The sequence below is a fragment of the Felis catus genome, chromosome X (genome assembly GCF_018350175.1).
Source record: "Felis catus isolate Fca126 chromosome X, F.catus_Fca126_mat1.0, whole genome shotgun sequence".
Lineage (NCBI taxonomy): Eukaryota > Metazoa > Chordata > Mammalia > Carnivora > Felidae > Felis > Felis catus.
Genome location: NC_058386.1, coordinates 17,820,434 through 17,848,006, shown reverse-complemented (window position 1 = coordinate 17,848,006; position 27,573 = coordinate 17,820,434). Strand labels below are relative to the sequence as shown.

At 36.0% G+C, this 27,573-nt stretch overlaps 1 protein-coding gene across 6 annotated transcripts in view; it reads right to left on the bottom strand.

Annotated features, from left to right (window-relative positions):
• The window catches only part of CNKSR2 (connector enhancer of kinase suppressor of Ras 2), a 294,573-nt gene that overhangs the window by 52,866 nt on the left and 214,134 nt on the right, over positions 1-27,573 (bottom strand). For all 6 annotated transcript variants that reach the window (XM_011291630.4, XM_045051167.1, XM_045051168.1 and 3 more), the window contains 5 exons: positions 11,939-11,987; positions 11,345-11,517; positions 8,512-8,585; positions 8,144-8,215; positions 1,013-1,080 (listed from right to left, as the gene is read on the bottom strand). In XM_011291630.4, the coding sequence (XP_011289932.1) occupies positions 1,013-1,080; positions 8,144-8,215; positions 8,512-8,585; positions 11,345-11,517; positions 11,939-11,987 (436 nt within the window). The remainder of the gene's footprint in view (positions 1-1,012; positions 1,081-8,143; positions 8,216-8,511; positions 8,586-11,344; positions 11,518-11,938; positions 11,988-27,573) is intronic.

Here is a 27,573-nt window from a genome sequence, read left to right as displayed (position 1 = left end):
GTAGTTTAGACAGAAATCTTATGGGCCTGAAAAGCCTAAAATATTAACTATTTGGCTTTTCACAGAAAGTTTCCCAACCCCTGCCCTAAACAGTTGCTGACAGATTGGTTTTGGGATCTGGATATCTACTTTAGATATCTCTAACCTTCAGCTTTTAGATGTTTAGAAAAGTTTTGGCTGAGGTTTTACTTGGAGAGGGAACACAAGGTTTTTAGAATTTCCACATAAACAAATAGTTTATGCCCACTGGAGACACAACTAGAAATAAGTTTGTGTATATATATATATATATATATATATATATATATATATATATATATATATATATAAATCTGTAGAATTCTTTTAGCTTTAGGAAGCCTCAAAAGATTTCCAAAAACTGTTGATGCTTCCAAGGGATATACAATAAACACTTTTTGGAAATGTAAAGCAACTTCAGAATGGTGACCACAGCTTTCATTAAAATTTAAATCTGTATAATGACATTGTGTTTTGTATATCTGAGGTCAATACTGAGGCAAGATCCATAAGATCACAGAATTACAGAGTAACAGAACTGAAGAACATAACCAATTGAGATAATTTATGGAAGGAGGAACCATCCATCTGAGCTCTTTGCATAAAAGTCCACTTAAATGTCTATGACACCACTAAACAGAAAAAAAAAAAAAACCTCACCAACAAGGACCTGGACTCTAGTCGATATTTAGGACCAATTACAGATTTTTAAATTTGTAATATTTTTGTCCTCCATTGGAAACAGACTGAGAGAGACAGCAACAAACTCCACATCAGCTGCTCCAAAAATTTTAGAATTTATTCCCCCTCTGTTTAATTTACTAAACCTCACCTTTAAGATGGTATGGTTTGGATTCAAAGTGCAAAAAAGAAAAATAACTACAGCCTGATATATGCATTTTCACTTAACTGATAGTAGTGAATCACTGTATAGGATAACAGCAGAACAAAACAAAACAAAAACCCCAGAACTGTAAAAAAAAAATTCCTTTACCTTGTTCTTGCTTAATCCTCTCTCTTTCTGCATATCCTGCAGTCAGCATGTTGATTCTGTTAAGCCACCTGAAAAAACAACTATTAAAATCAGTAACACTGCAATTGAATTTCGTATATTTTACTTTTTTTTTTTAAATTTTTTTTTCAACGTTTATTTATTTTTGGGACAGAGAGAGACAGAGCATGAACGGGCGAGAGGCAGAGAGAGAGGGAGACACAGAAACGGAAACAGTCTCCAGGTTCCGAGCCATCAGCCCAGAGCCCGACGCGGGGCTCGAACTCACGGACCGCGAGATCGTGACCTGGCTGAAGTCGGACGCTTAACCGACTGCGCCACCCAGGCGCCCCTCGTATATTTTACTTTTAAAAAATATTTATTTTAAGGATAAAGAAGATGTGGTATATATGCAATGGAATATTATTCGGCCATAAAAAAGAATGAAATCTTGCTATGTGCAACGGCATGGATGGAACTAAAGTATATTATGCTAAATGAAGTAAGTTAGTCAGAGAAAGACAAATACCATATAATTTCACTCCTATGTGGAATTGAAGAAACAAAAGGAATGAAGTGGGTAAAAAGAGAGACAAACCAAGGAACAGACTCTTAACTGTAGAGAACAAACTGATGGTTACCAAAGGGGAGGTGAGTGGGAGGATGGGTAAAATAGGTAATAGGGATTCAGGAGGGCACTTGTTGTGATGATTCCTGAGTAATGTGCCGAATTGTTGAATGACTATACTGTACGCCTGAAAGTAACACTGTATGCTAACTATACTGGAATTAAAATTTAAAACTTAATAAAAATGTTTATTTTAAAATGTTTAAGAATATATGAGATAATTCTACATAAAAGATGTGTTCTTTGCTATTCTTGACACATCGAGCTTTCAATGAGCTGTATAATTTGCTGTGGTATAAATTGCTGCCACACTACAGATGATATTTCGATAGAAAAGTCTTAAGCAAACCTGTAAATATATGTAATATAGAGGGTTTTAAGATGATCGGAGCCCTATCAATTCTGTTGCTCCAAATTTAGAAGCAGTCCAAATATTTCTGCTGTTTGTTTCTTCAGAACAAATGCTCTTTTAATATAATATATACTGATGAGAAAAAAAGTTATGGACCTCGCCAGTCAAAATAAATTTCACTATGAAGTATTAGTTTTGATGAAAGTTATTTAAGTTTAATGTTCCAGGGGGAAACACATCTTGGGAGTACTTTGGAAATTTGTCTCTAAATACAATTTGTTTTCTAAAGACCAAATGAGCAAATACAATTTTAACCTCTATTTAGATCTTAAAAACTTATTTCCATGAACAATAGTAACTTAAAAATAAATCTTAGTTCTTTCCTCTCTCAGTAGTGATGCTATTTCCAGTGTTTTAATCTCTATCTTTTGTTCCACCAGGTCTCTCCCTGTGTTAGTTATTCCAGCTCTTTATACTGTACCAGATGATCAAATCACAAAATCTTTAAATTAACCTGACAATTTCCCATTAGCCTATTCTGAGGTATGATCCATATATAATTTCCTAAATCAGAAATTGAGGAAAAACCCCTCTTCCAAACTACCTCAAGTTTGGAATCAATACTATAGTTAACATCATTAAACTGTGGAATAATCTGATCAAGATATATTTTTAAGAAAAAATTGTTTGAGAACTTTTTCTCCCAAGAGCTTATCTACTGTGTCAAATGAAAGATGATGCTTTTTTCAGTGACTCATATATTTCATCATTTATGCCCAGTAGTATTAACTGTGCAACAGATAGTTAGAATATCTTGGAAAGGGAGGAAAGTTGTGTCTCTAATTGACAAAATCACATCCATGGAAATTTAAACTTCAATGTTAATAGTAAGTCACCTAAAACCCAACTTTATTTTGAGAAAGCCTACAATGTAATTATCACCTCAAGTATTTTGGGGAAGTGAAGAAGGAAGTGGAACATAAAGGAAATAAAATAAAGATTGAACAAATAAATTCAGTAGCATAGTATACAGCCACTCCAAAAAATTACAAATTATAAGTTAATAAGTCAACTTCATGATGAGTAACCTTTAAAAAATGACTCTATTCTTAGTAAAAAGGTCAAAATTGAAATTTAGTCTATAGGTCATTTGTAGTGAGAATGGGGTTGAATTTGTACTACAAGACAAATCTTAGCACTCTTAGGAAAGATGTGCCTGGCGCTTTGGGGGTGAAAATGATGATAACAGTACTACAGGAACATATATTAGTGAATTTTAATGAAGTACCTCAAATTGACTATTATTTTTTAATATAGATAAACCTAGACATTGTTTTATTTTTTATTTTTTATTATAATTTATTGTCAAATTGGCTTACATACAACACCCAGTGCTTCTTTTTTTTAATGTTGATTCATTTATTTTGAAAGAGAAAGAAAGCGTGAGCAGGGGAGAAGGGCAGAAAGAGAGGGAGAGAATTCCAAGCACAAAGCAGGATGTGGGCCTCAATCCCAGTAACTGTGAGATCATGACCTGAGCTGAGATCAAGAGTCTGATGCTTAACTGACTGAGCCACTCAGGTGCCCCCCCCTCCTTTTTTCTGAGAGAGAGAGAAATAGAGAGAGAGAGAGAGAGAGAGAGAGAGCGCAACTGTGCAAGGGGCAGAGAGACAGAGAGAGAGAGAGACAGAGAGAGAGAGAGAGAGAGAGAGAGAGAAGTGGGACTCACTTGGGGCTTGTGTTTTTTTGTTTTTTGTCTTTTTTTTTTTTTTTTTTTTTTTTTTACCCTAAGCGGGACTGGAGCTCATCTGAAACGGGGCGTGAGCTCACATGAAGCGGGGATCATGCTCACCTGAAGTGGGGCTCGTGTTCACCTGAAGCGGGGATCATGCTCACCTGAAGTGGGGCTCGTGTTCACCTGAAGCGGGGATCATGCTCACCTGAAGCGGGGCTCAAGCTCACCCAATGTGGGACTTGAACTCACCAACTGTGAGCCGAAGGCAAATGCTTAACGATGAGAACCCCTCATATTGACTATTATAAAAAATATCACTGAAATTTCATTTTGTCAGAAGTTTAAAGAACAATGAGGTCTTTATGAGATGAATTAGGAAACTAAGAAAAAGGCTTCTTTGATTTTTCAGTTCAACAAATTTACTAAGTGCCTGCTATATGCTGAACAATGAGCTATGTTTTGGGGGCACAAAAATGAATAAGACATAATTCCTGCCTTCAATGAGTTCCAGAATTGCTAAATGTCATAAAACAATTGAAAAATTAGCCTACTTTTAGGAAGAAAAATTCTGTTCATGATAAAAACTCTGCAGAAAGTATGTGGATAAACTCAGGTCAGTGTGCATAGGCACAAAAGGCTGAACACTACACAGTCGTTGGTGCTGTCTTCGGTAAACTTGTCCTCAAGGCCTCAACTAGAAGAGGCTTACCTATATACTTGCTGCAGTATAATTTGGTATTTATAGGCCATTATAAACAGCAGATACATATGCATTAACTGAGTCAGGTAATATTTATTGAGAACCTATGTCTACAAGGTACTGTTATTCTAAGTTCCAAGGATAGTGAGGGTGAGGGCAACAGATAATAAACAGGGATACAAATAAACATATGTCAAGTAGTGTCAAGTGCCATTTACAAAAATAGCAACGTAAAAAATTAGAAAGTCAAAGGTGCTAAGGATGGGGGGGCGGTTAATTTAAGAAAAGGTGGTTAGGGATACAAGCACTGAATTCAGTGATGGGGAAGGGCTTTGATATGAGGTCCACATTCAGCACCTTATCCTGTCACTGATGCTTTAAAACAAGACAATATAGGTAAGGGGATATTGAGCCTTCCCATGAAGCCATCAATAACTAACAAAGAATAATGTATTGAGAGGAAAAAAATGAGTACAAACTATGGGAAAAATGTCCAAAGAGTAATTACCAAATAGAAATGAGTGAATCCTCACAATTATAAAGACCTAAGTGCTGACATAATAAGGAATATATAGGCCAAATGAATTCAGTAAATAAGTCTCAGAATACTTGAGAAACATGATATTTTGTTTTCTTCCCACAGATTTCACAAAGACTGGCAAAAATTTTTTTTTCATGTTTTAATGCTCATTTCTGAGGAGGAAACAGATGGATGGTGGGGGGGCCTCCAAAGTATTTTTGCAAATTACCTCACAATCAAACTTACAGTTGGTCAAAAAATAGAAGGTGAGATTTAAATATTTCATGCTTGTGTATATGTATACATATATATGTATATATATATGCATATATCTGGGTATATGTATATACATACATATATTTGGGTATATACAGGTACATGTAATTAAATTTACTTTATATCTCTTGTCAAAACTTGCACTATATTTTTAAAATGTATATGATAGTTTTTTGGAAATTAAGAAATAACCAGATAAAGCTTATATCTATGATTAGCATAATTATAATATCATAAATATAAAATCTCTGAAGACTTAGGTACATTCCTTTAAAAGATTATATATAGCATGAACCAACACCCAAATTATCTTGCTGTTAAGTAACAATCAGGTTCCTGAACAAAATCTTTGGAGGGGATCTCTCCCAACCTCTAATCCTCTATTTATTTACAGCACTGAGTCCCTCCTGTCTATTAACAAGTAATTTTTAAGAACTTGCCTATTGAAAGTAGACATTGGGAATATGATTATAAAAAAAAAGAAAAAGAAAAATATAAAAGTCCATTATACTTAAAGTTAAAAAAAAATTCAGTATTTCAGGACAATTTAATTCTGAAGTTTCTAGTGCACCATAGCAAGGCTTACACAAAACAGCACTTTTAAATGTATGATGTGGAGATGACATATTTGATCAGTTTCACATTTTCACTTTGACTCATTGCTTAGAAAAAACAACAAAAACAACAAAATGGGTTTGCTTTAGCTTCTATGATATCCTGAATCAGATACATCTACAGGATTATTAGGGAAGAGCAGTGACATGACACACTTTTGAAGTTATTGCTAACACAGGGCAGGTAGAGACCAGGCATGGTTTCGTACTTCATAAAAAGACCATGATTAGCATGTTTCATGAATAATTAAATCATGTTAATTCTTAGAGATGGTTGTATTCTAGTGTATCCATCTTGTAAAATAGGATAATGCTCATTTTTACCACTTATTTTCTGTTTGGTCATGATGTAAACCCCTCATATTCATCCCAAAGGCACTGTGCTCAACATGTGATAAAATAAATAGTGAATAACTAGAACAGTAGAATTATACAATTATTAAAACAAAAAATAGAGTATCACAACTTCTCCTTACCCCATGAACATGTGAATAAACATTTTCATTTTGAGAACAAATTAAGGAGAAAAAGCTCTCCAAATTCCAATTGCCTAGTGTGAAATGTCAAGAATGGTAATATACATCAAAAGAAGATTTTGGGAAGTACAAGAAAGACTCAGTTCCCTTATTAATAATATAACATTTTATCAAGTGTTCTCAACACTTTTGTTTGCAATTTCCTTGTATTCATATCCTTGCTTTAGGACAAACCATGCCTGTATTCCCAAGTGTCAAAACACCAAGATCATTTATAAAAGCATATTAAGTGTTCATTTAGTGTGCTCAAGTACATTTATAAAGTTGCTCAATTTTGTGCTTAAAAATATCTGGATACTAATTTTTTTGAGACACATAAAGAAAGGTAAATGGGGGCAAAAGCCCAAAATATATGAAAGGGATATACATTGCTAGCAAACATTTACATAGCACTTATAATTGAGCAGGGACTGTTGTAAGCCCTTTATGTGTGCTCATTTGCTCCCGACAAAAGTCGTTTGGGTAGAGATTATTATTATGTCCATTTTTCAAGGGGTCAATACCTGGCATAAAGAGGTCCAGTTCTATATCCAGGATCACACAGCTAGTAAGTGTGAGATCTGGGATTTGGACAGTCTGGTTCCAAAGTCTATTCTCTAAATCACTATGCTGTGCTGCCTCTCCCTAACTGTTGGCAAGTTATGTATGTAATATGTACTGCCTGCTAAAGACCTGTAAAAAGGAAACATCTGAATCTTAAACGTAATTTCTATAAATCTAGAAAAGAGAGAGGGGAAAGGAAGGAAAAGGAAGAATCAAATTCATAAATGCTAAAGTGGGAAATCTGAAGCAGAATGTTGTAGATGATGGAAATTTATATATACACATACATATATTTTTCCCCCCACAGGTCCAAATGACCATGTAGCCAACCATCTAAAGTTTATTCATTCATTTTGAAAGAGAGAGAGAATCCCAAGTAGGCTCTGTGCTGCTGGTGTGGAGCCTGACACAGGGCATGAACCTACAAACCATGAGATCATGCATCACCTGAGCTGAAATCAAGAGTTCGACACTTAACCGACTGAGACACTCAGGCGCCCCAACCATGCAGCCATCTAATCACTTGGCTGTATAACCTTGTTCAGTGATAGAAGAAAGGTTACAGAAAGAAATATTAACTTTGTTTAGGACTAAATAATTGAGATGGATGTTATGTCATGAATACCCAGCACTTGGAAGAGTCAGGTTTTTGGTGAGTATCTTTTTTTTTCCCTCCACGTGGGAATACATTTTAAGACATATCTTTAAAAATTTTTTTTTAATGTTTTTATTTATTTTTGAAGGAGAGAGAGAGACAGAGCATGAGCGGGAAAGGAGCAGAGAGAGAGGGAGACCCAGAATTTGAAGCAAGCTCCAGGCTCTAAGCTGTCAGCACAGAGCCCAACATGGGGCTGGAACTCAAAAACTGTGAGATCATGACCTGAGCTGAAGCCGGATGCTCAACTGACTGAGCCACCCAGGCATCCCTGAAGACATATCTTGAAATGGACTTCTAAAAAAATCTTTTATTTTTTACAGTGGATTTTTTTGGTCTATATATGGACTCAGGCATATTTTTGGTAAACCTGGTAAACAGTCAACAAGTTTATTTTGACTTTTAAAATGCTGTTCTCTGAAGTTAGGTATGGCTACATGCAGCAATGCCTGAGTCCATTTTATTTTAAACTGATGTACCACAGTGACATTATTCTCTAAGCATTAATATGGAAAACTTAGAATTCTAAGCCTAACTGACTTTCTAAGTACTTTGAAATTTTAGTAACACTTTACCTGTTCATATCATCAAGATGCTCAGCAGCAAAATAAAAGCTTTTGATTTTAGGATGACAGGCTTTGAATGCACTGCAAAAGGAAACAAAGTATATTTATTTTATTTCAAATTGGAAAATAAGTTAGAACCAAATAATTTTTATAGATAAAATTACCTCAACATCTAACCTGAATTCACATATATAATGCTTATGCCATGATGACAGAAATCAGTAAAAAATTCAATTTTCTGCTCATAAAACTGTTTTGTTTTTACCTCAATTTGAAAGCATTAGAGAAGTGACCCATGATTTAAAAGCTAGAAATAAAAAAAAAAACAAAACAAACACCCTTCCCTTCTCTCCCTCTCCCCAAATAAATCAACTTACTATTTCTTGCGGCATTCACTGGCTCTGTCAATTTTAAATTCGGGCAGACTGATGAATCCTTCTGCCTTTTCATCCTAAAGAGGCAACAATCTTGTTCAGGGTGTTATACACATAGGTTTGAAGCTGATAATACTATAGACCTATACCTTAAAAATATAAACTAATAAATTTTTTTACTTAATGTCTTAAATTTGACATTTTAGAGATTAGAGTTCTACTCTTACTTGTTATATTCCATTAAACAAGATATATTTTGAACATTTAGAATAGTACAAATTAAGATACACACAGAAATTCTGAAAAATCCTTTTTATATTAGAATGAAGATAGAAAACTATTTAAATTTTCAAAATGAAACATGATTTATGAGTAATTTTCTCACCAGAATGTATATATACTTTTATAACGTATAAAAATAACTTCAGTCCACATTCACCATTCACAATTTTCTGTCACTTTTAATGTTCATATGTAAAATATATGGATGTTTACTAATTCAATTCCTTTTCTGTCTCCAAAAAATCCTTTATCAAACCTGAATTAAATATGTTGTATAGTCCAGATTTTATAAATGAAATAAGTTGATTTTATCTTCAAATATCTAGCTTGGTATACATGCTATATATATAAAGATCATTTTCCACTTGGAAAATTGAATGAAATCCTTAAAATCTTCCTCTCTCTAACGTGGGATGGAAAAACAAGATAGGAGAATTATCCAAAATCTTATGTTAGATACAAATTATTCCAAGTAGGCTAAGACTACCCTTGGCTAAATCCTTTCATTGTTGTCCTTTTCATGCTCATGACCAAACTCCTCAGACTTTTATTCTCCCAAACTTTTTGATCTGTGCTGTATCAGTTAATGGCTCCTTATATAACAAGTTCAAGTGAGGTTACACCCCCATCTGCTAAGCTTAAAAAAAAAAAATACAGATTCTCATTCTTTTAGTGTGCGTGTATGTATAAATGTAAAACTTAATAAAAATATGATATTACTGATAGTGACTGAAATGTGTCATAAAAAAGAGAGTATTATAACTTTTTCAATATTTTTTTAGTATTTGAGTATTTTTTTCTTCCAATCTTGGTAAATAAACACAATAGTCTCAAATCTCTTTCAACTTTGATTTCTGTTATGTCAACCTTGATGTCTTTTAACTTAAAAATTCTATATTTCAAACAATTTAAAATATTTCGGGGGATAGATACAATCTTCCCATAATGATGTGATGAGAGATTTCTCCTAAAAAATCACACTAAGTTATTCTTACAGTGTATACTAGGGAATTATTCACTCACTTCTCACAAGGCTAACACAGTAATACCTCTGATCGAAACTTAGCAACTGTTCAATAAAAAAGGGCCTCAGTTTTTAATCACTTGAACTTTGAAAGAATATGATATAGCATACAGCAGAGAAATCTACAAGTGACCTTAAAATAAAGGGAAACAGAGGCTATATTTGGATAATACTTGATTGGCATATAAAAAGTATTTGATATATGTTAAATGAAAATGTTGGTAAAATTGTTTTCTATATCTAAAATAAGATAGACTTAGTGAAATCGAAGATTTTGTAGGTAATTATGTGATTGGCACAAATAATATCAAAAGTGCAGAAAATAACCAAATCCTTTTATATAATATAGGCATTTGTATTAAACAGCGAAAGATTAATTTGAGATTTTACAAATGAAATTAGAGGTCAATTTGAAAAGTATTACTAATAGCATATGTTTAGTGAGTATTGAATGTATGCCAAGCATTGTTCTAAGTGGGCTTTACATGAATTGATTCTTTTCATCCATATGATAGCCCAGTGAGCTCGGCTCCATTATTACTCTCCCTCTTTGCAAATGAGGAAATTGATGCATAGTAATTCAGGTGGGTTAATTTTATTCTCTAAACCATAACAAACATAACTCCTCTACATATTTTATGTTATAATCGTAAGCATAATTATATTGTTAAATTATATTTCAAAAATTAATATTCAAATGCAAACTGATGAATACCTTAACATAATAGTATTTCTGTAAGACTAGTCAGCACACTATATTAAACTATGTACATTTTTTGAGAAAACAAGTTAACAACAGAAATTATTGTTAAAAAAACCTTAATAAGGTGAACTGACAGATGGCTATGGCAAAAGAGTGAAAATGAATGCGGAGTCAAAGAAAATATCAAGGAATAAGGTATACTCTTGTGCCCCTGTTGTGATAGGTGGTAGGTTATAATATAACTACTCTGAATAAAGATTTGTTTACTACAAATGAAACAGAGAACATATATAAGAACAATTTAAATATATTATATATACTCCCCATCCCTATCCCCATCCCTCAATTGGGTCAAATGAATACTTGCAGATTTTCAAAACTAGTCTTCTAGTTCACATATTCTTTAAGAAAAACAAATAAGTTCATGCAATATTAATTTACTTAAATTATTAGAGGACATCTTCCAAAAACAAACAGAAAAAAATAGAAAACTTTGAACAAAAGTGAGACATTTAAAAATCTATTTCAAATTTCCATGTATAATCCTTTTAGTTAAGCTATTGCTGGAATTAGTTTGATATTTCTAATTAGATACACAGAATTTTGTCTGTTTCATATAGGCTGCCACATTAGAATAATTGAGACAACTATCTTTCCAGAACTCCCAAAATGCAATCATTTTAAGAAGGCAGATTAAAAAATAACTAGTGGCACTCTCCTGGATTAGCATTAAGGTGGTTATATGATTTGAAAATCTAAGTCTCAAAATGGTGATTCTTTGGGTTAAAGATAGAAAGTGGATCAGAGAAAAATATGTTTTATCTTACCTCCTCATTAATATACCAATATAGAGATGCATCCTTAAGGACAAACCAATATTTCTTCCATTTCTGTGAAAAATAACTCTTTGCATCTTTCTTTTTCCAAAGCCAACCTTCACAGTCACCTCGTCCAAGATCTTTGCATGAAATTCGTCTTTTGCTCTTGCCAGCTATAGGACCTAAAAATAATAGTAGGTAAAAGTGCTCTTTTAATTTTATACAAGTGTGAAGGTAGAAGATTAATCTATAGCTCATTAAAATAAGTCTGGGTATTTAACAACCTTAAAAATTCTTATTTTTACATTGTATCAGAAGAGAAAACTATGGAAATCTTTAATACCTTCCTCCCCCCAGATAAGTGACATGCAATGTAATCAGAATTGTGTAATCCCAGTGTCAAACCCTGTTGAGACCATTTATTGTAAAAGGTACCCCTAGCATCACAATTGAAGGAGGAGCTGGTCTTCGCAGCTCTTACTAGGGAGCTGTGCTCTTGCAAACCACAATGGTCTCAGGCAAGAGAGGATGGGCAAAGTATGCTGGTGACTATCACGGTGCAAAATAAGCAGCTCTATATTTCATTTCACTTCCTTTCCTTACCTTTGTTTTTCTTCTTTGATTTGTGCTGCAGAGAGGACTGCTGAAATGTCTGAAATCCAAGATATGGAAGAATGTTATTTGATACTCAGGATGCCATCCACAGTGCTAACATGCTGCTAAGAACTCTCAAGAGTTGAACGATGACTCTGAACCCAGGTCAGAGAAAGCATTTTCTGTTTCCAAAGACTCAAAACAAATTCATATATATCATGGCAATTAACTTTCTAATCTCACATGAAGCAGGACAGGTTATTATCACTGTCTTTCTTTTGTAGGTAGACAAATCAGGGCATAAAGCAGTGGTGAAACTCAGGGCTCTTATATAAACACAGTACTACTTTTTACCCCTTTTTAAGGGATTTATTGTGTTTTCTCAGGCAATATCTCAATTGATTCTCAGAAAGTCTTATGAAATAGTCAGGCAAATATGACTACCACTTGTTATTTTGAAGTTCATTCTCTTCCATAAGCCACCAGCACCTACTGATCCTCCTAGGCACTCCCCCTCAGTTGCTAAATACTGCAGCACTTGAATCAATATTTTCTTCTCACACCTACTTCTGTCGCTATTACTGGTAACTAATCTTCATGTAAGTGATGTCAGTACCCTGGCTCCTCAGTCCCTCATCTCCAATGATCTTTACTTCTCTCCTCAGCTACCCATCCTTCTGACAATGTTTGTTATCTTAAGCAGACTCCAACCACTGCTTCTATTACCTACATTTTATGTAGCCCAATAGTTCCAACCCAGTAATTTTTAGCAAATTTTCATTGAGGCATCCATTTCATTAACCTTGCCACCCTTTTGTGACTTTATTATTTCTTTTTTCTCAGTTATCATGAGATACCATTATAATCATTCCCTTGAGCCATGCTCTCTCCATCATACTTGCCTAGCTAAATAGGCAGTTTAGCTGCCTGTTAAATCAGTTAAACCTGCCTGTCTACTCCATGCCAACTACAAGAAAAGCTTAATGTCTTAATAGAAAAACCCACAGCTGTATTGACTGGTCTAGCTTTCAATGACTATAAATCACTGGTTCCAGTCAGATACTAAGTCAGATGCTAAGCTACATTGTTGTTCACTGGTATAATAAGGTTAATTGTGTTCATATGATTAGCTAGCTAACAGAGTATAGAGATAACATGTGTAATTTCAATTCATAGATACTCCTTTGAAATGAATTTTAGGTACCTAGAATCTTCTTTTCTTTACAAAGGTATGCCTGTAAGGGGTAATTGGATTTTGCTTACATAAAATTCACTTGTCTTGGTTTTATACAACACATTTGTATTCTGTGACATACTTTCTTGTTTGGTATCTTTGTCCATAAGATAACATTCTACTTACAATAGCAATTTTCTTGTTTTGCATATGGTTTACTTAATTCTCATGAATATGGTATTATGGGTGGATACCAGTCCTAAAGGTAAATAGCATATAATTTGCTGATGTACAGCATAACCCTGAAATAATCACCCAAGTGTCAAAGCAATAGAAACATGTATGCACGTGGTATGTGTGTGCGTGTGTTTACAAAACTTTGCAGGATACATGGCTATGGAAATTCATAATCAATTTTTCAGAGAAAACATAAAAGATAAAACTCATTATGCTGTGTTGATTTTCCTGAGTGCACTTTGCTCCAAAATAATAACTCAGGGTAGTGTGCTTAAGTAAAGGTAACTTGCATATCGTGATTTCCCCTAAATTGTTAAGCTGTAAAATTACTGATTGGTTATTTTCTTTTTGTGTTTCCACAAGTAGTCATTATAATCTTATGGCTAATAATTTTTAAAAATGACAAAGATGGGGTGGTTTGTTTTTAGGAAGCTACATGGACAAAAGACAGCTTGAAAGAACTGAATTATAGAAGGTACCTCCTATGCCTTTTGCATGCTATTCCTTAGATCCTGGAGGTCTATTTTATTTTATTATTAGTTTTTTAATGTTTATTTATTTTTGAGAGAAGGACAGAACATGAGTGGCGGAGGAGCAGAGAGAGAGGGAGACACAGAATCGGAAGCAGGCTCCAGGCTCTGAGCTGCCAGCACAGAGCCCGATGCGGGGCTCGAACCCCCGAACCATGAGATCATGACCTGAGCCAAAGTTGGACGCTCAACCCACTGAGTCACCCAGGCGCCCCATAGAGGTCTATTTTAAAATCTATACAAAAACGTATTTTATGCTTTCTAGGATTTCTTTTTAATAATATTATCTTTTCTTTCCCCATAAATATATATTCATACTGATTGTGATTACAGTGTACATATTGTTGAAACCCAAGAACTCATACGTACACAATATAGATTTATGCAACATTCAAATAAACAAAGCCATAGATGTCTTTTGTATATACTATATATATATATATATATAACAATGAAATTATCTTGAGAGATTTTATTATTTGTCCAAGTGATTAGACATTTTCTAAAGTAAAAAAATTAACTGAAGTACAGTAGACCCTTAAACAATGTGGGGTTAGGGGCACTATAACTATGGGCTCCCCCCAAACTTAACTAATAGCCTACTCTTGACCAGAAGTCTCATCAATAATGTGAATAGACAAATAACACATAGTTTGTATGTTATATGTATTATATATTGCATTCTTACAATAATACCTTTTTCTTATTTTTTTCCAGTGTTTCTAAGCAATGTGGTTTGCCTGTGAGTTTTTTCAAATTGTCACAAATCTCTAAATTTTTTTCCTATTTATTGAAAAAAAATCTACATATAAGTGGATCCACGCAGCTCACATATAAGTGAACACGTGTTGTTCATGGGTCAACTGTATATGCTCTTGAAAGTCATAAGAAAAACAATGAAAACTACAGCTAAGGAAATAGGTCTCTGCAGAAAAGGTTAATACAGCAGGTTTGAGGCTGCTATCTTAGAAGAGCCTGCTTGCAAGGTTGACCCTCAGGTGCCATCTGGGAACTTGGCTGGTAAACAGTTCCCTAAAATGACATGAGATTCACTAAGCAATAAGACGGTTTTGCCCACCCATGGACTAAGCACCTGTTTTCCTTTCAGGAATCTATAGTTTTCTAGTTGCTAGACAGAGGATGTGTACGTGACCAACCCAATACAATCCCTCAGTGCTGAGTCTTTAATGTGCTTCCCTCGCAGAGACACTATACACGTGACCGCATTTTTGCTGCCTGGGTGAGAATGCCCTCTGCATGATCTGTCACAAGGAAAGAGCATAGGAAGCCTGCACATAGATTTCTCCAGATTTCATAGATGTCTTTTTTCTTTGCTGCTCTGACTATACATCTTTGCTGTGTCACTGCTGTAAATCTTCGCTGTGGGCAGAACTACATGCTGACTCTCATGAGTCTTTCTAGTGAATGTGTGTGATCTTGGGGACTCCTGAAACAGCCTCATAATCAAAAGAGTCTTTACAAACTTATATTAAAAACTGTTCATTGTTCATATGCATAAATAAGTTCCTGACAGTGAAGGTTTTATCATATCATCAGCAAGTGTGATTAAGCACTCCTGAGGTGCAAATTTATAATCTTGTGTAGTCTTTTCTAGTAAAACTGATGGAAATATTCATTCTGAGTGACAAATATTTCACTGGTATCACTTTTTTTGTTTCTAATGACATCATGAAAAATTTAAAATAAGCATGACATTAAGAACAGACACATAACTATAATGCCTAATACAGCAGATCATATAAGATGCTATAACTAAAAAAAGAGAGGGTGAGTGAGAGAGGCCTGGAATCTTTGCTTTCATGATGATGAATGCTTTTCTCCTGACAGTGAAAATTTATATTTTATTTTTGTATTTTTCTTATTAGCTTCAGATCATCCTTCTTCCAGGTTCATGCTTAACTATATCCTTTAGAAGTTCTTTCATAACAGACTGTGAGTACGAAACTCTGAGATTTTTATGTCTGAAAATATAAAAATCCTTCCCTCTTGAATAATAGCTTAGCTGGGCATAGAATACTGGGTTGAAATTAATTTTCCATCAGCACTTTGAATATATTTGATTTATTTTAGCATTTATTGCTACTCTTAAGACAACTGTAGCTACTCTCTCATTTGTTACAATTTGTCTTTAGTCTCTCTGTAGCTTTTAAAATATTTTTCTCTTTATCCCTGATAATCTGCAATTGTACTATGAAGTGTATATGTTATAATTTCTTTTTTTTTTCAACGTTTATTTATTTTTGGGACAGAGAGAGACAGAGCATGAACGGGGGAGGGGCAGAGAGAGAGGGAGACACAGAATCGGAAACAGGCTCCAGGCTCTGAACCATCAGCCCAGAGCCTGACGCGGGCTCGAACTCATGGACCGCAAGATCGTGACCTGGCTGAAGTCGGACGCTTAACCGACTGCACCACCCAGGCGCCCCTGTTATAATTTCTTTTAATTAATCCTATTTCACATTCATTGTATTGTACTTGAAGATATTATTTCTTTAATTCTCAAAATTCTCATGTCTTAGGTCTTCAAATGGTCTTTTTTTACCAGTCTTTTTTTTCCCCTGAAGACATATATTGCCACCTCTCAATTATCATCCTTGTATCTTTCATATTTTTTATCCTTTTATATTTCTGCAATGCTTTTTAGGTAAATTCATTCTGATGTCTTCTAACTTCCTAATTCTCTCACTGTATCCAATTCACAGTTTATTCCACTTACAGAGTGTTTATTTTACGGACTATATTTTATACATCCAGGATGTCTAGTTGGTACTGGCTCTCTAAAAAAATTTTTTTAACATTTATTCATTTTTGAGAGACAGAGTGTGAGAGGGGGAGGAGCAGAGAGAGAGAGGGAGACACGGAATCTGAAGCAGGTTCCAGGCTGTCAGCACAGAGCCCGACATGGAGCTTGAACTCACGGACTGTGAGATCATGATTTGAGCTAAGTCGGATGCTTAATAGACTGAGCCACCAAGACGCCCCAGTTTGGCTCTTTTGAATATCCACTGCTTTTTTTTTTTAAGTTTCTTTATTTATTTTGAGAGGGAGAGAACAAGCAGAGGAGGGGCAGAGAGAGAGGGGGACAGAGGATCTGAAACAGGCTCCATGCCAACAGTAGAGAGCCTGATGTGGGGCTCGAATTCATGAACCACAAGATCATGACCTGAGCTGAAGTCAGATGGTTAACTCACTGAGTCACCCAGGTCCCCCGAATATCCACTGTTCTTAATCATCCTGTTATTATTTCAAAATTTATTTTAAGGGCTTTTGTGGATTTTCCATAATTTGTATACAATTAGGAAAGTATCACCCATGTACACGTCATAGCTCTGGTCAGTGGCTGTTTTTTTATTCAACCTCCTTACTCATGGGTGAGGAAGCTCTGCTTGCTTTTCCAGTTGGTTTCACTTAGTGAGTCAATTCCATTTCCTGAAATAGTTGTAGTTCATTTGTTCTCTGTTACCCATTATGGTAGACTCACAGCCATCTCTACCTCTTTCAGGATGCAGAGGCTCTTAAGTATGTGCCTTAGTTTCCATTTATCACTGAACAATTTTGTTCTTTTTTCTGGTCCTTGGAGACTAGCTCTTGTTTTTGACCATGATCATATCCTTCTATGCTTGGAGTAGGGTGAGTGTGTGACAGTGTGTGTGTGTGTGTGTGTGTGTGTGTGTGTGTGTGTGTGTGTATTTAAAGCATAAACTCATTAATGCTTATTGACCACCAAAAATAGATTCCTTCTGTAAGCATATGTGAAGATTATTTGCCTTAAAAATGTATTTTTATCTTATTTCCTAAATTATCATTCAGTCTTTTTAATGCCCTTGCTAATACTTTCTGTTTATTGTAGTGAGCATCTGGGTGAAAGTTCTTTGAACTTTCTCCCTAAGAATGTCTACAAACTCTGATCTTTAGTAATTTATGACTTCATATCATTAGCTGGGACTTCTTGGCTAAGCTGCAGGTGTCCTAACTCAATAGATTTGATGTATACAAAATGGAGTTTATGATATCCACTATCTGTCAACCAATCTGCTTCTCTCTCAGTCTTCTATACCTTAGTAAACAGCAATTCCATACCTCCTACCCTCATGGTGGCTGACATCCAGAATCTTGAAGTCACCTTAACTCTTACATCCCATGGCCAATCCACCAGCAAGCTATATCAACTCTGTCTTAAATGTGTTTACAATATGACTTCTTCTTACTACTTCTACTAGTAGCATCCTGGTCTAAGCCACCATCATCCCTTACCTGGATTATTGAAATATCTCCTTACTGCTCTCCCTCTATTTTTAACAAAAGAGCCAGAGTGATTCTGTTAAAATATGATTTGAGTCATGTCATTCCTCTACACAAAACTCAAATGGCTTCTCATCCCATTCTGAACAAATGCCAAAATCCTTGCAAAGAACTTGAAGACCCTGTATGGCCTGGCCCCTTTGCCTCCTACCCCTACTCTTGCTAACTTTGCTCTAGCCACACTTGCCGTACCTAGAGCATGCCAAGTAAAATCCCATCTCAGGGCCTTAACTCTTGTTGCCTTTGTCTGAGATGTTCTTTGCCCAGATGTTGTTGTGGCTTATTCTCTAAACTTCTTCAAATAATTACTCAAAAGCTTCCTTTTTAGTAAATTATTCCTATGCTTCCCTATCTAAAATTGTTATTCTCATTGCCCTCAATACTTCCTGTTTTCCATCCTTGCTTTATTTTTCTCCTTAGCACTCAGCATTATTAAAGTACTTAGGGGCACCTGGGTGGCTTAACCGACTGACTCCTGATTTCGGCTCAGGTCATGATCCTGCACTGCTTCAGAAGTTTGGGCCCTGCCCTGCATCAGGCTCTTTGTTGACAGCTTGGAGCTTGCTTGGGATTCTTCCTCTCCCTCTCTCTCTGCTCCTCCCGTGGTAATGTTCTCTCTCTCTCTCTCTCTCTCAAAATAAATGAATAAACTTTAAAAAATAAAGTATACTTATATTTCTTGTTTATTACTCAGCCTTCCCTCCAAATGTAAATGGCATGAAAGAGGAATTCTATTTTATGCACTGTTTATCTTTTGGCTAGGACAGGGCCTAGTACAGAGAAAGTGCTCAATAAATACTGGTTGAGTGCAAACCATCAGTAAAGAGCAAGGATGTAGTATTTATTTTAAAGTTTATTTATTTTGAGAGGGAGAGAGAGAGCACAAACAGGGGAATGAAAGAGAGAATCCCAAGCAGGCTCTGTGCTGCCAGTGCAAAGCCCAATGCGGGACTTGAATTCATGAACCCATGAGTCATGACCTGGGTGGAAATCCAGAGTCCAATGCTTAACCAACTGAGCCACCCAAGTGCCCTGGATGTAGTCTTTTTTTTTTTTTTTAAGCCTTATTTATTTTTGAGAGAGCGTGAGCAGGGGAGGGACAGAGAGAGAGAGGGACAGAGAATCTGAAGCAGGCCTATGTGGGGCTCGAACTCATGTACCACGAGATCATGACATGAGCTGAAGTCAGACGCTCGACTGAGCCAGTCAGTTGCCCCCTCTGCCCCCATGTAGTCTTAATTAAAGTCTTAAAGTGATTGTTTTAACCTGAAGAAGTCCTTCAGCAGGGGATATAAACAAGCTAAGTATCCTTTCTCCAGTAATCCATGTATAGGTCTATTCTTTACTAGGCTTTCTTTTGGTAGGTAAGAAGTATTCCTTTTTATCCACTCTCCTTTAGCATTACTTGCACCGAGACAGTCTTAGTGCACTTAACAGTTTATATTTGAATTCAAGATGTGGCTGGCAAAAAGACATTAAATCTGTGTCAAAAGATATATATGCAAATAATTATATGATGAATTATGAATGGACATGTTGAAATCATAATTCTACCCATAAAAATAGAATGTGCTAAAATAAAAGGCCATTATGAAAGTATTGTTGATCCTCTACTTAACCATGGCGATGCATGCAATAGTATTCTGTTTGGCTATAAAAGATCCCTTTTTCAGACATTTGCCTGAAAAGACCATTTATCTTTCATTTTGTCCACAGATGTTCTGTTCAAACTCCATTCCCCCCTCTTTTGGATGAGGAAATGTGGGGGAGGGTAATTTGGGTCATTCTTATCCTGAAACTTTCAGAAGCACTTATTTTAATTGTGGAAGAAAATGACAGTTTCTGTGTTACATTTTGAAAGCTCAGCTACTATTAAATTCTTCTCAAGTTGCAAATTGCCACACTTATGGAAAAATTTGCAATCAAAATACTCTCTTGTTGCAATATAGCAACTTCCTCTTACTGTAATTTTCTGCAAAGTTCCAACATTTCTGCAGTGACTAGTCAAACCAATAGCTTATTTTCTTATACAGAAGAAAAGAAGGTGCTTAGCAATTTGAAACACTTGGGATAAATGATAGCTACTTTCACCTATTTAATTTTTAAATAACAAAGCCTTTGAGAATTAAATATTTCACAAAGAAAAGTATTTTGCCTTACTTTCTCATTAGTGTCCGTTGGCAGAAAAAAGACCTAAATATAAGGAAGTGGGGTGAGATTTTAATCGGACTGAATATTAAATCAAGAAATCTTCCACTTACAAGAAATAACAGCATAGAATTGAACACGTTTCCTGTCGGTGGTAGCCTCGCATTCTGGTGCTTGAGAGGGAAACTGTGAAGTGAGCAGAAAGGGTAAGAGACACTGCTCACACACGAGGTCTCTGAGTACAGTGGGGTGAGGTTGCTCTCGGTTCCGTCAATAAAGCCAACCCGACTTATGTTGGCTCAAAATGATTCCACATGCACTCAAAAAAATAAGAGTGTTTTTAAGAACATTAAGCATGCTAATAAATTATCAGTCAAGTAACAATAAAAAGGCAGTAATTGGCAAGGGGAATCTAGAGGTCAAACTCATTAGGTTGGGCAGAATCTATGTTTCATCAAAAGAATACACTGTACATCAGCCTGTGAAGGGAGTCTTATACAGGGTCTTATACAGGATCCCATAAGGTGATTCCACTTTTCCTATGGGGTGGTAAGGTGGGAAGAAGAGTGATTAATGGTGAGGAGCTAAGAAGGGTAACAAGAATCACCGCCCTTGGGAAACAGGAACTGTCATTCTTGGATCACAATAATTATCATTTACTGAAGGCTTCTATGTCAGGCATAGTATTAGGGACTCTACATCAGTTGTTGATCTTAATCCTTACAATAAATCTTTACAGTTGTTATCATTAACCCCATTTTAAAGGAGAGAAAATTGAGACACAGATTGTGTAAACAACTAGCTCAGGACCATAGAGATAGTGCAGTTAAAATTCAAACCCAGGTCTGTCAATCCTCAAACCTATTCTCCTAAGCACTCTGTGCAATACTGCCTCCCAAGTAAGTATTCTGTAGTCATAGTAACAATGTGAGAGTAAAGAAAAACTGATTCTGACACGATGACTTTCACTTAAGAAAACCTCTCGTGACATGTGATATAAATACACTGCTATGTGAACGAAAGGATTCTACATAACAGAAAGATATTAAGGGTAACACCTTTAAATTAATGGAGATAATTCAAACTGGAAACATTTTATCAATTTCTAATTTTCATGCTTTTGTCAATTTTAATTAGCAAGTTAGATTGCTCTGTGGATTAAAATAAAGATTTGCAGGGTTTTTCTTTTTTTTCTGGCGACCATTAATCAAAATATTTTCATGAGAGGAAGGCTCATGTTAACATTTTAATTTTGCAAACGAGATAGAAACTAAGGTACAGAAAGGTAATAAGGCTCAGCCAAGTTAGACAAGGATGGGACTGCAATAACATTTTATTCAAATCTATTAACAGTGTTAATTGAGCTCAGTGCAATTAAAAAACCCTATGTCAATACTGATGAGGAAATCAGTGATCCAAATAAGGCAAGCCTGCCTCTCCACTAATTCTTTACCCAGGAGAAATCTCTTGCAGCTGATTCATTGTGTTATGCAATTTTTCACCTGATACACTGCTGATTATTATGCAATGCCTAAAAATTACTTGGTTTACTTTCTCAAGATGTGGTTTTTAACTACTGCATTAGTTTCTATGAAGGCAGAAACCATCTGCTTTAGCTCACCATGCTATACTCAGCTCCTAGCACAGGACGTGACATAAAATTATCTGTTGAAAGCATGAAATCAAACAGTTACTAGTCACCTATGTGTGCAGGGCACTGAGGCTATGCATTATGGCATTTCATATGTAATCTGACAGCACATTCTGTCCACTCTCCCTTCAAAACATATCCAGAGTGCAACCTCTTCTCAGCACTTCGACTTCAGAGCCCAGGGGTAAGCCACTGTCATCTCTCACTGGAATCAACCAGATCACATCTTCACTCTCTGTGCCCACACTTGCCTCAGCCCCTTCAGTTTATTCTCAACACACCAGCTGGAGTGACACACTTGGAAAATTTATATTTCACCAAGAATGGAATGCTTTGTACCACTGGAGCAACAATGTGGTAGGAATCAGGAGACCTGACTTCTAGTTCTTCATATTCTAGCCCATATTCCAGCTCCATGATTGCAGTCAAGTCACTGAACTATTCTTGACCTCTATTTCTTCATCTGCAGTGTTGGGGATTTGGACCAAATGCTCTTAGAATATCTCTTAGATCATTAACTGTACATGATTCTGACTTTAAAATGAAGGGAAAAATAGCCATTTTTCCTTAGTCACTAATGTATATCCAATAACTGATGTTTCAGGAATCATGTATACCCATAATCAGTGTCATTCTTAATACTTAATGCTAGATTATTCATTGAAAGGCGCTTAAGTTTACGCTAAAGCTCCACTATGTATGGAAATAACTTCTTGCCAGCCATATTACATACAGCTATTTTGGGGTGCTTGATTAATGTGTATAATGAACACAGATTTTGCACAAGATGGAGGCAGATAGTCTAAACAGGTGAAAAGCAGAGCTAGGGCAGTTCTTGCTCCTGACACTTCCATTTAACAAACTGTCAACATCTAGGTGTCAAAGAAATCAGGGTAGGCTCACCCATATTTTGTGACAAAGAAACCTTTATGATCAGAAAAAACCGAGAGAACCAGATTTTCCTTCTGAAGACTACTTAGTGACAAGGAAATAAATTACATGTAAAAGAAAAGAGAAATAAATAATATAAAAATAGTCACCCCTGTGAAGATGCACAAAGCCTAAGAATCCCAAATGAAGACACTGTATATGGCATGATAATGATGTCAGCAATATTACTGAATCATAATTATTGAAAAATTTTCCTGGCTATTGACTTACTGGCTTAGAAGAATATGAAACTAACCAGCTTTTTCTGGATACTTTTATTTTTAGGTCTGTTGCTCTGATATATTGTAAGATTTTCCCAACATGAAATTTTTGCCGTGTCAGTGTAATGGATTCCAAGAATGCTAGCTTTTATCTAAATACCTTTATGGCTAACAGTATGTTTTTATTGAGCTCTTATTCTGAGATTGTTGCTTTTATAGACTAGACAAACTCTCCAAGACAACCACTTCAAATGTTTCTACATCTGCTACTTTTGCTGCAGTTTCCTTGATCTGGAGATTTTTTTTTGTATCAGAAAATCTTTCAAAGAGAATACTGGGTAAAAATAAAAATTAAATTTAGAAAGTTTTATAAGTCATTCTATATGATAATAAAATAGTTGAAAAGGTAAATCATACTGTTCCTTCTCTTCCATACTGAACCATCTAGTAGGCCATCTAGTAGCACACAATTTTGATAATAAGAAAGCAAAACTGTTTTTATCTAACAGAAGGGAAAGAAGGACTTGATGGGAATTTTTTTTAATTCTGTGTTTGCAGCAGGAATCAAATCATCATTATGGTATCAATTTAGATGGCATTTTCCAGAGTCCTCTCTGCAGTGTTACACTCATATTGTAAATGAGAAGACTGAGTAAGAGAAAGAAAGCAATTTATGCAAGTTCAGATATGAAAAATTAGATTTCTACAGGGCCTGATGTTTGCTGCCACTTCTCTAGACTGGTTGCCTTAAATGTACCTAGACTAGGTTTGGCTTGTTCTCATCCCACTGGTGAGGACATTTTGGGAGTATGGTTGAAGGAAAGATACTAAGAATATTTGTGTACTGTTGCAGTGCCAGATACTGTATCAGATATTTTCCATACATTGTTATCACAGGGAGCCAATGCTTTTAGCCAATTATAAAAACATATATGGGGGAGGACACAAAGGAGTAGAAAACACAGTATCCTTAAAAATATTTTCATAGTAAACAAAGAATTGGATTTCATATGGTTGTTTCTTAGGGTAGTCATCTGATTACAAAATGAGGACAGGATGCAATGCAACTATGTGACGGAGATTCACCAAGTGGCTAAGGTAACGTGGTCCAGGTATCAGCCTTGTGGTACTCCTCCTCAGAGTATGCAAAGAGATTCTTTAAGGAACTGTTAGACATATTGTATTAAGTACAAACCCCTTCAGGTAGATTAGACATGTTATCCTAATTATTACTTCTATTAGTCAATTTCTTGATTAAAGATAGATAAATGACAATTTGAAGTTGGATTTTCCAGTATATGCTTTGGAAGATTAAGTCAGTGGGCTATAGGGATGATACCTTCAGAGAGGTGGGCTGTCCCTTGAGTTCATTCCAGATTTATGATAATTTAGAATTTTTCACTTTACCACTGATGTTCATACGGGCTGTCCCTAGACAATTTTCAAAGAAGATTTAACCTGGTAGGCACCTACAGTGGCCACAGAAAAGGAAACCTCAGTGTGCTGGCTTCCTCCTGTGCCACTTCAGCAAAGCTGGAAGTATGTGTTTCAGAATTCCCTTCTCTATATGGTTCTAGTTTGGGTTGGCCACAAATAAATTTGTGTGAACTTTGGAGAACACAAGTGAGGCAGCAGCCCTTATGCTCTGAAGGTTGGTGTAGGATGTCAGTCACTGCTGTGGCTCACATACATTGTCACTGTTCAGCTGCTTGTTCATATGCATGAGTCAGCAGCTGAGCCCACAACTTCAGCTCCTTGAAGTGCTGGACTGGGAGCCTGTGAATCTCCATGGTGGAAGGCATCAGCTTTGTTGTTGAAGTTGGAGGCAAGGCTCAAGTTTGTGCTCATGGGTTCTAGTTTATCTTGCTCTCCCTGGCTTCACATCCAGATTTTCTTCATGATCACTGGCTGTGCTGAGGCATCTTAACCAGCTCCTCAAATGAGTAAGATCTAGTCCTTTATTCCATGTCACTTAGTGCTTCTTCCCTGATTTAACCCTAACTGCTACACTCATTACTGTCCAAAGAAAACACACGTTTTAGTCCTAGAAAGCTTTCTGATTTGTTCGACAGGAAGTTAATTCCCTTCCAATGTATACAGATTAATTTCTGTTCCATATGGCATTAAAATAGTTACTATGTACCCAGTGCAGTGAAAAAAACTTTATACACAACATATGATTTAATTGTGAAATAGTCATGTTAGGTAAGTATTATCCTCTTTTTACTGATGAGAAACTGAGGTTCAGAAATGTGTCTAGGTTCATACAGCTGACTTTAAGCTCATGTTCTATATGTACAGCATTATTCTTGGCCATCTGAATCTCAGAAAAAACAATTCTCTTCTTTTATCCAGAGGAGGTTAAATACTAGAACCACTCTCTCTTGAGGCCACTCCAAATTTATAATAAAAGGAAATATGAGAAGATAACTTAATCTACTCTTTCTTATAGGAGGAAAGTTTGTATCTAGTTAATTTAAAATTATTTTCACATTAAGAAAAGGAACTGAAACACTGATATATTTCTCAACATGGTTTTGGGTTCAAGCCTATTAGGATCCTGTTCTTGGCTTAGCCTGATATTTGCAGAGATGTTAAAAAACAGATTTAGCAATATAGTTTACAACTGAGATTCTAGGTTGAGTCAGTGACCTTTGGCCCACTGCCAGTTGCTGCCTGAGCCAAAAGCCAATGAAGAGTCCATGAAGGCTGCAAACAATTTAACACTGTTTTTCAAAAAGTTACCTTCAAGAAACTAGAACGGAACAGTAGTCAACAACTGTGCCTTAAACTTCATTGTCATACCAGGTATGGGCCAAGAGATGCAGACATGTAGTCTGGGATATCGGACAAAGGGCTAGTATCCAAAATGTATAAAGAGCTCACCAAACTCCACACCCGAAAAACAAATAATCCAGTGAAGAAATGGGCAGAAGCCATTAATAGACACTTCACTAAAGAAGACATCCAGATGGCCAACAGGCACATGAAAAGATGCTCAACATCGCTCCTCATCAGGGAAATACAAATTAAAACCACACTGAGATACCACCTCATGCCAGTCAGAGTGGCTAAAAGGAACAAATCAGGAGACTATAGATGCTGGAGAGGATGTGGAGAAACGGGAACCCTCTTGCACTGTTGGTGGGAATGCAAACTGGTGCAGCTGCTCTGGAAAACAGTGTGGAGGTTCCTCCAAAAATTAAAAATAGATCTACCCTATGACCCAGCAATAGCACTGCTAGGAATTTACCCAAGGGATACAGGAGTGCTGATGCCTAGGGGCACTTGTACCCCAATGTTTATAGCAGCGCTTTCAACAATAGCCAGATTATGGAAAGAGCCTAAATGTCCATCAAGTGATGAATGGATAAAGGAATTGTGGTTTATATACACAATGGAATACTACGTGGCAATGAGAAAAGAATGAAATCTGGCCTTTTGTAGCAACATGGATGGAACTGGAGAGTGTCATGCTAAGTGAAATAACTCATACAGAGAAAGATACCATATGTTTTCACTCTTATGTGGATCCTGAGAAACTTACCAGAAGACCATGGGGGAGGGGAAGGAAAAAAAAAAAAGAAAGGTTAGAGAGGGAGGGAGCCAAAACATAAGAGACTCTTAAAAACTGAGAACAAACTTGAGGGTTGATGGGGGTGGGACGGAGGGGAGGGTGGGTGATGGGTATTGAGGAGGGTACCTGTTGGGATGAGCACTGGGTATTGTATGGAAACCAATTTGACAATAAATTTCATATTTAAAAACAAAAGGGGAATCTTTGGATGAGATTTGTGTATACGTGGCGAATCCCTAGGCCTATAGTTTTGTGGAATTGGAGGATGCTAAAACCATCAAGGGGGTAATAGATTTTAGGAGCTCAGTGAAGAAAATAATTTGATATAGATTATGGTCCTTCAACCAGGAGAGGCTTTAAAGAGTTCTAGGGGTAAAATAATTTTACCTGGCATTTTATTAGACTTGACATGTTTGATTAAAGGAGTTATGGTGGTGAAGTAATGTGGGTGAGATGATTATCAGAGCGAAAAAGGCCTACTGCCAACAAAATTTGAGGAAATTTTTCTGTGGCTAGAAAGCTGGACGACATAGGTCTACAACATGAGAGAATGGGGCTTCTTTAACCTCTCTGATCAAGGCAGGTATATCTCCAAATATTGACCTTAACAACAAGTCAGAGACCTCGCCTCAGAATTTAGGTTTTATTTTTCCAAAGGCAACAAGGAATTTGTAATAAGATTCAAATTTAATAAATTTCAACTCAGTAATTCCTAATTCATTTGTTTTGTGTCCTGTTTTGCATGATGCCTCACTAATTAAGCCAGATTTGGTGTTGTGCTTCCTGACAGCCATTATCTAACCAGGAACTAGCAGAAGGAAACCTACATTTGTTCAAACATGAAACCGAAAAG